The sequence below is a fragment of the Aulonocara sp. 'chitande type north' Nkhata Bay genome, linkage group LG15 (assembly GCF_057382095.1).
Source record: "Aulonocara sp. 'chitande type north' Nkhata Bay isolate Kocher_YH1m ecotype deep benthic linkage group LG15, A_spYH_male_GT1.1, whole genome shotgun sequence".
NCBI lineage: Eukaryota > Metazoa > Chordata > Actinopteri > Cichliformes > Cichlidae > Aulonocara > Aulonocara sp. 'chitande type north' Nkhata Bay.
In genome coordinates, this window is record NC_141358.1 from 37008379 (window position 1) to 37020825 (window position 12447).

Sequence of the window (12447 nt, forward strand, 5' to 3'; positions counted from 1 at the left end):
AGCTGCAAAACCTAGTGGATAACCTGCAAAAGCAGGTCACTTGCTCAAAATCAATAATCCATTCCTCAAAAACAAGTATTCATGTCAATGAAACTGTCAGTGTCATCAAAATGAGAAGTCTTGAACCATCTTGATGAACAAGATAATCAAATGGCTTTGTCATGTTTTCATTATGACAGTGTACAGTATTCTCTCATTGTCTTCCAATGCAAAAAAAAAGGTCAGAACTCGGTGACACTACCTGAAAATGCTCAAGACAGCATTATACACTTTTTGCACAGCCATGTACAATCAAATCTACAGTAGAGTTAGACATTCCTGTAGTTATGGAAGTAAGTGAGTACAAGACACTGAATACGTATGTTTCACATTTTTACTGTGTAGGATGTTTGTAATTCTACAACATTGTGCAAAAGAAAAATACTCAACAGTCGCATATTTAGAATAAACATGAGAAACACCCTTTTTGGTAGAGCTGTGCACAAATGTGAACAATATAACAGTATATATTGTAAATGAACATACGTAAATCATTCTGGCACATTCAGATGTTCCTGTCTGTCTGGCCACATATTCCCATCTACATCACAACAGATACTGCATCCATGGCTGCTAGCAGGGCCATTTGTGAATGCTGGTCACAAACCTTCCACCTCCAGGCAGACAAAAACTCCTCTATCGGATTAAGGAATGGGGAGTAGGGAGGGAGATATTCAACAGGCATTCTGTCATGTGCTGCAAACCGCTGTCTGACCAGATGTGAGTAGTGAAAAGGGACATTATCCCACACAACAACATACTTGTTGAGTTGACCTCCACCCCTCTCATTCTCAGGGACTATGGCATGAGAGAAATTGTTCAATTTCAGGGACAGGAAAAAATAATGGAAAAAAGGTATAACATTTTTTTGACAGCATTTGAAAACTAATTCACCAATTTTGAATGTAATGACTCAAGCAATGAAATAAAGACTATTGGTTTTATTGGGAACGACTATTTAGCATCCAAAAGTATAGTTTATTTTGACTGACATGACATAAGCAAATGATAATGTGGTCGATGGCAGAAAACTGTATGAAAGCAACTCAAACGTGTCCAAGAGCATTTGCAATTTGTTCAGAGGAAGGAGAAATTGCTACTATGATGTGCACAAATTACTAAATGTTGTGGAGGTTGCACTAACGGTTTTGAGATTTTGATCTTTTCATTTTTCATTTTGATCTGAGAAAAGCACCAAAGCGACTGAGAAAAACTGTAAATGTTTCAGATCGCAATCAAAATTACAAAATTGTGCTTTTAAATTATTTTACTTATTAGAAGGTAATAGGGGAAAATACCTATCCAAACTTACCTGTCCCTATGTGAAAAACAGATCACTTGAGGGTCACTACTAACACACTAAACTCAATGCTTAAATACTTCCCAGAGAAATCATTTGAGCCCATGTCTCCTGAGGTCTGCATTAAAATGCATATCTGGTTATTTCAATAATTTCTAAGAGAAAATAACAGTTCAGGGGTAAAGTCAGAGATCAGCATCAGCTATGTCATGCTAACAGTATAAACAACTGATACTCCAGAAGCAACTACTGTATGTAGCATCTTTGTCCTGCTGCGAGTCAAACATGATTGATAAATATGACACATCTTGATTGGAGCTGAACTTTATGTGACTTTTTGTTCTTGTAATACAGCAGCTCCAGCCACAGACTCTGCAAATACTGAGTAAACCTTCATGATGCACACAAAAACAAAAAACAACTTTAGCTTTAAACTCTATGTGTGTGAGTATGAGAACCAACATGTGTTACAATTTTAGGATTCGAGTATACTTTATCATCTTACTTTCAATCGAATCCATCAAAATGCCATTTGGCAGCATGTTTTCATTTTTAAATCAAGTCATTTAGTTGCCAACACACCTAGAAAGACTTGCGATTGACAGATTTACCCAGTGAGATGAGGGGATTTGTTTCTGCTCTTGTCACTGTGATGCAGAGGGTCACACCACACTGTGACAGTTCACACACACATACAAAAGAGGTGGAGACTGAAAGCACAATGTGATATACTGGAACGTTGCCGGGTTTATTAAAGGAGCTTGATATGGGGATGCCACTCAGCTTGGGTTCTAAATTGTCATGTCCTCATTGACCATGAGAGATAGCTGCAAAACAGTAACAACATAACACGACAGCTTCAAAAGCAAACTAATCCACGTTGTAATCCATTCCAATCATAATTATGCATCTTTATTCTATGCTAGTATTTTGATGTGTATTGCATTCTCAAAATGACTGGAATATCTGTTAACAGAGATGTGACAACATGTTACGAGATACCGATCTGTTGCAGGAAGTAAGCCAGTTAACCATGGATTTGGTTTCCTGTCTGATAAGCGTGCGGTGGACAATGAGGCTCCAAACCACTCAGATTCACTTAGGAAAGGAGAGTAAGGTGTTTCCTCTATATATTGTAACGAGGATGCAATAAATCAACAACTCACCGAACTGTTGACAGGTAAACTATTTTTCATAAAGAGATACTTCATGCTGTTAAGGACCTTTGCTGTTTGAAAGGCACAGAGATTTGATGTGTGTAGCATAGAGGCACCACAGTGCCGCTGATGTCAGCTTAAACAAGCTTGTCAGACTGTAACATGACATAAAAGCAAATACAGCACAAGGTGGCTTGTCAAATCACTATTAGCTGATGAACCTGCTAACCACTTCTTTTTATTTCCTGGCAGACATTTGAGTGAAATGTAAATAAAAATACCTTTTGAGCTCTATAAAACAGTGAAAGCACAACATGTACATTTGGATCAAACATTTACTTTACTTAATTTCTTTGGCAGTGACTCTGCAAGAGTGTGAAAAATGAGCTGCTATGTCTTTTCTCTCTCTCCCGCCCTTCACTCTTTATCGCTGTGTTAGCATGGTTTATGTCTTCTTTTCTCCCTTCCCATCTCCAAGCCCAGACCATCCAGGCAGATGGCAGTCTGCCGTGCCGTGAGTCTGCTATCAGTTTCTCTTTATTAGAAGACATTTGCTCCTTTTTTCCATTTTTTCTCGAACGTTTTGCTGTTACTTTGCAACAGATCCCACAGAACAATTCTCACACAACAATTCAGTCCACATAACGTTGACAAGCTGACTATATATTTTTGAGACAAGGGGGTTAGGAATGTAACTCAGAAGGCTGTTCTCATGAGCGCACTGCCATCCATCCATCTATCCATTTTCTTCTGCTTATCCAAGGCCGGGTCATGGGGGCAGCAGTCTAAGCAGAGAAGCCCAGCCCTCCCTATCCCTGGCCACCTCCTCCAGCTTGTGCGGGGAACACCAAGGTTTTCTCAGGCCAGCCAAGTAATGTAATCTGTCCAGCATGTCCTGGGTGTGCCGCTGGGACCTCCTCCAGTTGGGACATGCCCAGAACACCTCACCTAGGAGGCGCCCAGGAGGCATCCTTATCAGATGCTATAACCACCTCAACTTGCTCCTTTCTGGACAAGGGTGCAACTAAGGGGAAACCAGGGGGCACTGGCCACCCCCCAAAATTTGCTGGCCCCCTAGTGGCACTCCTAGTAAGATAGTCCTATGGTGGTAATAATTTTAATAAACATGAGCACGACACAAAGGAAGACACCCCATTATGCGCTGAAACATTAACTGTTTTGGGGGTTATATTTTTAGTGGTCCCCATATTGCTACCCCTATGAAAAAATTCTGGAAGCACCCCTGACTCTCAACCCCTCCCGAATGACCAAACTCCCCACCAAATCTCTAAGGGACAGGCCACCCAGTTCATTTCCACCACTTGTATCCGCGATCTTGTTCTTTCAGTCACTACCCAAACTCATGACCTTAGGTGAGGGTACAGACGTAGATTGACCGGTAAATCAAGAGTTTCGCTTTTATGCTCTGTTTTCTTTTCACCAACAGACTGGCACAGCATCCATCACTGCAGCTGCAGCACCAGTTTGTCTGTTGCTTGTCTATCTTGTCTATCTCCTCCTCCCCGCTCCCCTCACTTGTGAACAAGACCCTGAGATACTTAGTCCTCCACTTGAAGCAGCAACTTGTCCCTGACCTGGGACAGAGCTGAAGCCCTTTTAGGTTTAGGATTAGGTAGGGATGGAGCCCGGTGTTGGGTCTGTGCTTCCACAGGCCCCGCTGGTTTAGAGACTTAACGAAGTAAGACGAACAGCAATCAATCGATTTTACTTGCTAGCAAGGGAGGCTGGTCAGAACCAGGCTCTTAGAGCTGAACGCTCCTCACCTGTTTCCTAGCCAACTTCAAATAAACAGCCTTCCTTGCAGCCTTTTTATTGAATACAGTTACAGTTTACACAGGCACCACCCATTGTAACAACCCCGTGGTGTGTCGGGCCCTTGTATTTGTGTGTGTGTGTGTGTGTGTGTGTGTGTGTGTGTGTGTGTGTGTGTGTGTGTGTGTGTGTGTGTGTGTGTGTGTGTGTGTGTGTGCCCGTGAGTGTGTGCATTTGTGTGACCACCTGCTCACCAAAGGGTCATAAAGGCAGGAAGTTTACTAAACAAGAAAACAGAACCTTCACCTAGGATGTGCCTATAATAAAACACTACAGCCTCCCCCACCATTCAACAGGCTGGGGAGGGGGTTAGAAACAAAGGAATGTCTTTGATTATACAGTTTGAACCAAGACTTACAAATTTAAGTAACACAATGACAACATTTAACAATTTCAACCTAACACCCGGTTTTGGTGAAATATACTCTAGACCTTTAACAGATTAAGGATTCAATTAATTCAGTGTTATGCATTTATCACCAAGGCACAACAGTAGTCACCTCAAGGTGCTTTAGTTTGTAAGGTAGAGACCCTACTACAATAACTGCAGATAGTGTTGTGCTGCTTAAAGTGAGAATTAGACCGTAAGGACAGAAAAATAAATGTCTGCCTCCATGCAAGTGATGCACGTGTTCCTGTCTAAATGGTGTTTCCAGTATTCCTTTTTGAGATTTGTGATTAATTGTTCCCCAGGGTTAACAACAACAACTGTAAAAATCATTCACAGCCTTTTTTTATTAGATATGTGCATGTGCATTAAATTTTACTCAGTAAGTGAGACGACAGTTGTTTTACAAAGAGAAATAAAAACTGAGAGGCAAAACATTATTAGTTTATATTTGTCTGCAGTATTATAGACTCAGTCTATGAACACAAAGTGAATTCATTTATATTTGTCTGCATTCTTAATTTATATTTCACACATGGTCATTGCAGCTGACTACTGTAACACCGGTCAATTAACTGTGGCTGGAAAGTTTAACGGGAGTTCAAGGCCCACTGGCAGACTGCCAGTGAAATATCCCTGCATCCTCTTTCTGTTTTTGCTGATGAGTTATGAAAAACATCTGAGGAGTACTAACCCCATCAACAGCTGAGGACAATGTCAGGCAGGGTGGCAATAAGCTATTAGTGTCCACTTTCTGTGGGCTGTTGTACCAGGGGAAGTTGGTGTGCTTACAATATTAAATAGCCATGCCATGCTATAAATCACAGTTTTTTCCCGTTGTTTTAGCACCAGGAACCCTGCTGGTTCTTACTGAATCACATAACTATACATAAACTTTAATGTAGGTCAGTGAGTGAATGCAAAGGCCAGGAAGTAATAGTACTGACACTTTTAGTATGAATATTTTTAAAACTACTGAATTTTAATAGTTTTTGTGTGCAGACCCAGTGTCATCTAAGGCTCTAAGCGAGTTCAAGTCAAAACACCCATATTAAAGTCTAAATTTACAATTAAATTAAAACAAATATCCACCATGTTCTACTTACCAAAGGCTTTCTTGGGTCCCACAAGTCGAAGAGTGAAGGGTACGCCTCTCGGTTGCTCTTTTAGCATCTTTGCAACCTCGTAGTGCCGACACCCTACAATGCTCTGGTCATTGATGGCCTCGATGTGATCTCCAACACATACTGTCTTCAGCTGGTCGATGGTGCTGCCTTCCTTTATCCTCTGAAAGACAAAGATTTGACTAAATACAGTATATGACTATGATGTGAGTTATCAGCTTTTTGAGGGGGGAGAAAGCACATTGCATTGACATATTACAACTAGTGTAATCATTACAGATTTTACAATGACATATTTTTATTATTGCAATATGACCAAAAAAAGGAAATTGGATTTTAATTTGTTTGACTTTTATTCTGGTTAGATTGTTAAAGTTTCTCAGAAAAGTGGATTTATCTAACTTTAATGACGTCCTAAAAATGTCCTTGGTTTTATCTTTTCGAACACCTCTGTGGCCTCTTACTGTAAGGTAGCAATGACCAGCTGAAGAGTGGAGTTTCTGCTCTGTTTGTCTTATTAATCATCACAAAAAACTCAAAATGTTGCAGCAATTGGTAAAAAACAAAACAAAACAACAACTTCTCATCCACCTTGATGAAAGCATAGCCAGCCCCGTTGTCTGTGATCGTGAGACCCAGTGCATCTTCTGTCTTTGTCACTTCCACCTCTTTGGTCTCCCCTCTTACATGGGCAAAGATGAAGTCCTCCAGTCCAATCTGTCCCCCCAGTAGTTTCTGCATGTCCACTTTATGAGAGTTGAGAGTGCAGAACAGGATCTGAGGAGAAGGAATATATATATATATATATATATATATATATATATATATATATATATATATATATATATATTAGGTAAAGTAAAGTGAAAAAGTGAGTCAAGCAAGGCCTGTAGCCAGTATAAAGACTCACAAAAATTAATAAGCTATGGGACTGATCTTTGTTAGATTAAGCATGTGTTAATAGTATTATTTCTATTATTTCTAATACTGGACTGATTTAAGCACATTTGTTGGTATTAAAATCTAATTGCCACTGAATGCATGACCATAAAACTGTAACCCTGCAGCCTCTCTTGTTCTTTCATTAACTTCCTCTTGTTTTATTACAAAAGCAAATGGACCGCATCGAAATTTCTCAAGCTGTGCTGTACATACATTAGACAGCAGAGGGCAGTAGAGCCAAATAATAAGCTTAGCTGAATTTGTGGTCATGTTGTTTTCAGCTATGAGTGCGATATCTGCAGCACATCCAGCGGTGAATGATTAAGAAACTTCATTTAAAAGTTTCAACTTCATACAAAACTATTAAGCCACAACATACATGCAGGTTGAGTAGTAATACACGTTTTTTCCTTCTGCTTTACAAGATCACACAACCATACTTGTTGCTGATTCACACTACAGATCCAAATCCTTTTCTAAAAAAAAAAAAGCTCTCAAGATCGCCTTTTTAACGTCACCCATGCATTGAAACAATTGTGTTTTAAACAAGTATGTTTAAAACTGTGTGACTGAACCTTTGAGTGTAGAATATCTTGTCCATGATTATTTGAGAACTTGAGCTTTCGCAAACTGTGCGAGCAGATGTCAAAGTTCAGTTTTCTTTCATAAACAGACATTCGAGATAACTTGCGTTGACTTTTTTCTTTTTTCATAATAACTGCCTTGGCAAACGTCTTACTGTCGTCCAAAGTCTTCTCTGATACCTGGCTTTACAATAACTCTATGCTATTGCTATTGATTCCATCTGAGGTCAAGGACACTTTTCACTGTCTGCATGCAATTGGATTTTAGGCAGTTATACAGTGCATGTTGTTAAAGTAAATAAACTAGTAACATTTAATCATAAAGTCTCTCTGTATAGCAGGGAGAGTGTTTGTTCTTTTGCAGTCTACCCTGACCAAATATATTTCACATTAAAAAAAGACGTATTTGTTGATGTATTTGTTGCAAGGTAATTCATGAATCTGTATTATTTCCTCACTTAGTAAGCAGCTTTTTGTTGTTGTTTGTATGTTTATTTGTTGCTGAATTCTTGGATGTGACATGACATGGCTGACAACTTCAGATGGGGAAGTGTTTGCAATATATTCTACAGCTACAGGTTACTTTTTACAGCTTGATCTTCTGAGTTGCAGGGCTGTGTTTGTAATATCAGACTATGTAAATGTATTTCATTATACATTATTAGTATTGTAAATCAATGTAAATAGAACAAAAAGATAAAGTAAAAATTATACTAAGGGAATGATTTTAACACTTATCTAAAGTAATCGCATATTTTGTGTTAGTGAGGATCAGTTGATTGTTTCCTTCTAAAACAGATATTGCATGTCAAAGGTTACTTTAACAAGGTTGAACATTGCGTGCAGCATGTTTTTTCATGTGATTGCATGTGTCACAGTCATGGTTGGCGGGTGCCCAACAAGAACGTCAAGGTCATTTACTATGAAATGTAACTTGGTCTCCTTGGCTTAATCTTACGTTTATATCTATCAGTTATGCTGAAAGCCTTCATGGTTGGCCTTTATAGCTGATAACTAGCTGATAGGGCCAGAGTTGAAGAGTGATGTTCTATTGCCAAGTGTGTTCAATCAGCTATGGAATGAAGCAAAAATAGCAGCAAATGCTGCATTCAAGTCTTTTCAGTTTATATATGTGTACTGGTGCAAATCATTTGTGTATATCTTTATTAATTATGTTGTTTTTTTGTTTTGTTTTACTGTTTCCTCCTACTCTTTCTTTGTTGCGTCTATTAACACCTGCTCTGGCTGAATTTAATCTAAATGGCCATCTTAAAATAATTTGCCTTTTACCATGTTTAGCACTCAGGGCCGTAACAGACTGCTCCATCCAGGCCTTCCAAAGGTTCCCAGTCAAGGTCTCAACTCAAGGATTACAGGCTTTATGAGCAGATTCTTCTGTAACCTAATTGCAAGCAACAATTTGGTAATCTACAAAGCTACAAGTGAGCTATTTAGTTGTCTATTAATTATTGTGAGGGAAAAGAAAATATATATACTGTAAGTTATATTATCTACTCAAATTGTGATACTTTACATGACTGTGCTCTAATACGTTTTTAAGTCTACACGAGCTTTAACAACTATCTAATGTGTCAAATATTTCTTTTAGAATTTACTGAGAATGACTACTTTTCCAGTTAGAAAAAATAGGTATTCAGTTCTATTCATAAAAACAGGCGCAGTGTTATATTCCTATGAGTGACTAAGCACACAATATCTTTTTGTCTACCCTACTTTGTGGGTTAATCACCTTTCAAAATAAAATTATTTCCTCCTGTTGTTGTTGTTTTGTTTTTTTTAGGACTCTATAACTGTAGCCTGTCACGTTAGATGTTTGTTAACTGATAAGAAGTCCTTATATGGTTATTTCTTTCCGCTATTGGTCCTGGTCAAGGTGCAAACCAATACACATGCTGGCTGACAGTAAGTAGTAAATGATCGTTGCGCTTCATGGAAAAAAAAGAAGAAGCAGAGAATGGAAACCTAACACCTGTTCACAACTAGCCTGATAGTCCTGAATTTCTACTGGTTAAAAAAAAACAACCAAATGGTTGTTTTTAAAAATGTGTTTCCACAACTGAACATGTCACTTTATTATTTTATTGCATCCATAGCCAAGTGTAGTTGTACCTCTGAGGGGGAGATGTTGAACACTTCTGCGATCTTGGCATACAGCTCCTTGACATTAGTGAATCCATGAATACGGCCTGTGGGACTCCCATGAGCCAGCTGGGTGTGGAAGATGAGCTTAGGTCTGGGGTATTCTGGTGGCCCTGCTGGTGGCGGTGAAGGGGGAGGGAGCGGAGGCGCTGTGGGCTCCGGACACCCCTGACTCTGGCTCTGGTTCTGGGCCTTCTGCTCCTCCGTGGCCTCGGCCCCTGCTGCCTTGGAGTCCTGCGGGCTCATAGCCTCTCCGGTCTGCATCAGCCCCAACTTAAGCTGGGTCCTCCCCTAGGAGCCCTGGTGGTGCACTGCTCAGAAAGAGAGAAAAACACTGTCCTCCCCGACCATTTAGCTGACCAACCATCCAACCAACCAGCCACTCAAAGCTTTGCAGCAAAGAAAACATAAATTAGTGATGAGAGCAGCTTGGTAACAGAAGCTGAAAAAAGCCAGCCAGACTCTACCAGGTAGAAACCCAATACCTTTTGAGTTGAGGCTTGTATTTGTTACACCTGAGCCTTGGGGAGCTCACGCATATCGAACACACAAAAAACATATCAAGCAAAGGGTTTTTTGTTCATATATGTGATATGGTTATGATTCTAATCCTTATATCAGTCCAGAGAAGTCACACAAGCACGTCCTAGAATATGTAAACCTCCTTCTTAAGTGTGAAGATTTCCTGCATACCTGCAATTCTGTATAACTACCAAAGTGGGCCACTGGGAGTTGGCCACAGACAATATCCCAGTGTTACCAGTAAGATGATATCATTGTAAGATGCCCCCGTTCGCTGGCCTTATTGAATGAAAGAGGTTGTTGCTGGGGTAAATCCTTGGTGATGCAGTGACCTTTCTGACCCCACAGACAACTTACACCAACACAAGATTACACTTAAAGCCAAAAGATAGATGTTTAACTCATTAACTCAATCTAAATTAGTGTCTTAGAAAGTGTTGACACATGACTAAAAAACACTAAAATAAAGAGTATTACAGTATATCTTATTATCAAACTCCAAGCACTGGTCATATATTGTTCATGGCAATGTAAATGGACAAATAATACCCATGAGAGATGGAAGTGTAGTATTAGTGATTAATGCAGTTAATAATAAAAAGGAAATTTTCATCAAGTGCTTGAAAAGCTCAGCTAGTAACAGTAAACACTGGATGAAAACTTACCCTTCACACATGGGGTAGACTGAAACAAAAGCCAGGGCGAGCTTGGAAAGGGCTTTTTTTTTTTTTTTCATTCGAATCTGAGAAAAACAGGCAGGGCAATATGTAAAAGATGTTCTACTAATTATTTATGGGGAATGGCAGGTGACGTTCAAACAACAAACAGCCTTATGTGAAATGACTCAATATATTTCCATGACATTGTGCCCATGTGATCAGCTGCCTCTCATAGTTTTACTTGTCTCACTTCATCCCGTGTGATGCACTACTGATGCAAATCAGGGATTTTTTAAAAAAAAATTTGCCTTCTCTGGACACAATAAAATATCTGTCTTTCAGATATGGAAATTCCAAATGGGCAACTCAGTATGTCCCTGCCAATGTGACTTCCTCCAAACAGTGGTTCTTTCCAATGTTCTTTCTTCTGTCTGCATAAATGTTTGCATACTAAAATAATGTTTGAGATGTTTATACTACTTAGCAAGTTTATTATAGCTAAATTCAAACTAAAAATTAAAACTGGATGTGGAAAAAAACATTTTACTTAAATACATTTAAAAATAGACTTATGAATAAAATTTCAACAGAAACTATTTTGTGAACTTGTAAAACTAACTAAAAAATGTAAAGGAAACATCCGTAGTTTCAGTGTTTGTTAGAAGATTTTACAAGAACTTTATTGAGACTCTGGATGTGAGTCATTTCTAAATACAGATATATTTATCCATCTGTTACTATTACAACATTTACAGCTATTACTGTTCCTGCATTACTGCTAGTAATATTCATAATTAAAATTATAGTCATAGTAATTTATCTACGTTTATAAAGGTCATACTAAGGATGAATAATGCTATATAAATGAGGAAGCACTTGCTGATACTTTGCTATCAATGCTTAAAAGTGACAAAACTCTTTTCATATAGCTCATTCCTTTTCTTCCTTCCAAGATGTTGCGAACCTTTCCGGTGTTCTCGAGTATTTAGTCCAGAATTTGGTAATAGAAATCTTTCTAGCAACACATTAATTTAGCAACAGATAGTAGATAGTCCTCTAAGCAAAGGACAGCTCACTTTCTTCTCTTGCTCAGACTTGCATGATAATCTGGATCTTTATCTTTAACACCCAGCCTAACGTATACACATTGTTACATGTAAAACTGAGACTTCAGTAACTTCATGCAGTCAAAAATCGTGCAAATAAGATTCTATAATGCAGAAGTAAAAATGAAACTAAAGGACAGCCGGTAAATGAATGCTAACGGAAGTATTTTTTTAAATGTTTGCAGTGGTGCACATTAAATGTTCCCATTCAGCCCGTCAGCTTTTAAGAGATGACGTTTCTTTTTATTATTCAGTCATGTTAAAATCCTTTACAAATATTGAAAGGATAAAGGGCAAGTATGTGACTCAAACATTTAGTAATAGCAAAAGGTGTGGTTTTACAAGACTAAAATCTTTTACTGTGGTGAAAAAAACCCATTGCTTTTATTCTGTTTTTCTCTTTTTTCAGTATGTGAATTTTTTTTTTTTTTTTGTTATGCAGTTTTCATTTTTCAGGAAATTCCCCTGCTATGTCAAAGGTTACATTTCCCAATCCTTGCTACTTACTTTTAAATTTATATTCTCTCTAATAATGATACCTGATGTTTTGCTTGTGGTTATTCCAAAGACCTGCTGTAAACACTGCGTTTCAGTAAGAATTTAAGGTCAGGAAGGAAGATATTGTGCATATTT

The 12447-nt window shown here is 38.5% G+C and overlaps 1 protein-coding gene across 2 annotated transcripts in view; it reads right to left on the bottom strand.

The window, feature by feature from the left end:
• Positions 1–9867, bottom strand: part of gipc3 (GIPC PDZ domain containing family, member 3) — an 18870-nt gene extending 9003 nt beyond the window's left edge. For both annotated transcript variants that reach the window (XM_086263237.1, XM_086263236.1), the window contains exons 1-3: positions 9498–9867; positions 6433–6618; positions 5824–6004 (exon numbers count right to left, since the gene is read on the bottom strand). In XM_086263237.1, the coding sequence (XP_086119363.1) occupies positions 5824–6004; positions 6433–6618; positions 9498–9791 (661 nt within the window). In that variant the 5' untranslated portion in view covers positions 9792–9867. The remainder of the gene's footprint in view (positions 1–5823; positions 6005–6432; positions 6619–9497) is intronic.
• Between the last annotated feature and the right edge of the window lie 2580 nt (positions 9868–12447).